Source organism: Temnothorax nylanderi, unplaced genomic scaffold (assembly GCF_030848795.1).
Source record: "Temnothorax nylanderi isolate EJ_2023f unplaced genomic scaffold, tnyl_v1.0 TNYL_tig1472_pilon, whole genome shotgun sequence".
NCBI lineage: Eukaryota > Metazoa > Arthropoda > Insecta > Hymenoptera > Formicidae > Temnothorax > Temnothorax nylanderi.
In genome coordinates this window covers 2,602-5,571 of record NW_027250534.1, presented here as the reverse complement: position 1 = coordinate 5,571, position 2,970 = coordinate 2,602, and the positions used below count along the sequence as shown (strand labels likewise).

The 2,970-nt window shown below is 40.0% G+C and overlaps 1 protein-coding gene across 1 annotated transcript; it reads right to left on the bottom strand.

The window, feature by feature from the left end:
* Positions 1 to 1,641: 1,641 nt before the first annotated feature.
* Positions 1,642 to 2,431, bottom strand: LOC139787369 (patj homolog). Its single transcript, XM_071726459.1, has 2 exons — positions 2,039 to 2,431; positions 1,642 to 1,947 (listed from the first exon to the last, which is right to left on the bottom strand). The coding sequence occupies exons 1-2, from the start codon at positions 2,429 to 2,431 to the stop codon at positions 1,642 to 1,644; spliced, it is 699 nt and encodes a 232-aa protein (XP_071582560.1).
* Positions 2,432 to 2,970: the final 539 nt, after the last annotated feature.

Here is a 2,970-nt window from a genome sequence, read left to right as displayed (position 1 = left end):
GGTCTTTTGCAGCTTTAGATTTAAATAATTCAAATGATTTGTTATATATGTTAAAAGTGCGAGTTCGCAAAGTGAGTCTACATTTTGCAAAAAAGATGTAAATTCGTCATATTTTGTATCAGATAGATCTTGCAAGAAAAGGAGGATTTCTTTTCTTATAGCAAAGAACTTTTTTAGGCATTTTCCTGCACTGAGCCATCGAACTTCGCAATACAGAGGCACATCTGTATAAACTACGTTATGCTCTTCGAGAAAGAGTTGAAACTTCCTATGCGAAAGAAATTTGTGACTGCCTTTAACAGCATTAATAATTTTAATGACGACTTGCATTGCATTACACAGTTTAACAACTTTCCCACATAACGCTTCTTGATGAATAATGCAATGTATAAAGGTGAATTTCAAATCTCGCTGCTTTATTTGACCGAGAAATCCTTTTTTTAATCCTGTCATTGCTTTTGCGCCGTCAGTGACAATCGCTGAACATCTTGAAAAATCAGTACCAAATTTTTCAAGAGTTTGATTAACAGCATTGAAAATATTGCTACTTGTTGTTGTTCCATGCAATGGAACGAAATCTAAAAGCTCCTCGACATATGAAAAATTGTTTTGCACGATTCGAGCAAAAATGCTCAATTGACTCACATGTCGATTATCGGTGCTTTCATCGAGACATAACGAATAAAAAGAACAAGATTCTAATAAAGATTTTAATTTTTCTTGTAAAGAAGAAGCAATGCAATTTACACGAGATTTTACCGTGTTTGGGCTTAATGGAATGCTAGCAGCTTCTTGAAGAGTCAATGATTCTCCGAATGACTGTACTGCTGTAATGAGACATTTTTTCACAAATTCACCTTCCGTAAACGATTTACAATGTTTGGCAATAAGATGAGATATGGCATAAGATGCAACAAGAGCTTTTGTTGAAGTTATAGTATTATCGGAATGAGAAACCGAACTACGACTTTCTCGATTAACTAATTTTAATCCCTCAATTAAATTAAATTTTTCCTAGCCCACATATTTCGAATATTTACTGAAATGTTTATTCTCATAATGTCTATGAACAGCCGAATTCCGGCCCTCCTCAAGTGAGCTTCACGCAATCCGCATATAGAAATCAATTACGTCGCTGAAGTCGTGTCCTGACTACATCATGCCAACGCAAAGCTAAAAAAGTCAACGGTTTACAAAAATAATAATCTCACGATAGTCAAAAAGATAAAATTCATTACGTTATAATTAGATCAAAATAAAACTAATTAAAAAGGCTTACATATCTTGTGCGTCTCGAAACAAAATATGAGAACAGTGTCGCGTGAAAATAGAAACGTCGCAAGCCATATCCACGAACACGTGCAAACCGTGTAACAGTCAAAGTCGTACTGAAATTATCTACACAATCAACGAATGACAAGCTATGTTCAAATGTAAAACGAACAGAACCGAAACAAAAAGTGCAGACTAAGTGACACCGATAACACGGTTGTAGATAGCTGGCAAATTTTCCGTGTCTTTTTGGAGATTAATTGTGCAGTCATACTTTTTGATAAAGAACATCTCCGAGATTTCTCTTCTTTTAAATTGTTTTTTCTTATATAAAATCTTTGGTTGACACCAATTAATAATTAAGAAGTCTTAGGTGCTTCTTGCTATGTCTAGCTTAACCAGACCACGGGCCTTTTGAAGAATCGAGGTCGCCTGCTCATCGGAGATGTTGGAGTCTAAGGGTTGCCCATCGATCGCCAATATTTGATCTCCCTCTAACAGTCGACCGTTGCAGCCCGCGATGCCGTTTGGTTGTATCTCTTGTACGAATATGCCAAACTCGGTCTTATCCTTGCTCCGAAGTCTAATCACGCCGAATCCCAAGCTGGTTCCTTCTGATTTATACAGCTGCACTGTGAATATCTGCCGTCCTTTCGCCGCAGCTTCGGTGACTTTCTTAAATAAGTCTCTCCTTTGCATAAGTAGGGGTGGTTGTAGGCGGCATCCCCATAGCTTCTGACAATGAGACAAGACTGGGGCTAGTAACCTGCGCACTCGTGTCCTCGCTGCTGCTGTGCAGTAACGGAGCGACTGAAACTCTCTGATCTTCCAGCTCGCTGCTGCCTTGGTACAGATCCTGGTTCGGGCCGAGAGGCTGTACTGAAGTACTCGGAACTTTTAGTTCCAGCTGCCCGCTGATGTTAATGTCAAAATCATGAGGCCCGATAGACGGATTATGCTTCAATTGCCTATTCAAGTCGGTCGCAGAGTCTTGAATCCTGCATATGCCGCGAAATACTGGATCCTCCAACACCGAAATCAATGTCTTGAAATGCTTCGCCGTGTTCATCTTCAGCTCAGCATTGCCAGATTTCTCCACCCGTTCCTGCATATTCTTTAGTATCTGGAGCGCCTTAGACATATCTGCATTGAGCGACATGGTGGGCTCCTTTGCTCTCTGGCCAGTATTCAAATTTACACAAATTCCTCACGCACCTAACTCGGTTCACGGGTCGCACGAGAGGACTTTCTTCCGCGAATGCGATCCTTACTGTCTCACGCGATAACGGAGCGATCTCATTACAGTCCGCGAACGACAGGCGATTGCATATCCTGGCGTCAGCTGACTTGACCGAACTATATATCGCTATTATTATCGAGCTTCTTCCTCACGCAACAAGAATCCGAAGCACGCACTCCCGTGGTCGGCCAGTACCTAAAAAATTGAGTTTTTTTATTTACTTAAAAAAAACTGCTAAAAATGGGTAGAATTTCAGTGTACTTAACTAACTGTCGGTAGATTAGGTTATGAGCACAGGAAAATAACTCAACTAACAACTAACTGACAACTAATAACTCTACGATGATTTTTCGCGCTTATTTATACTCAAGTGGCAAGAACCCCCCGCGCGAGCTTCTCACCACTTCTTTGTTTTTGAATCTTAAAGGAGGAGGAAGGTTTTATCACTAGGTGTAATT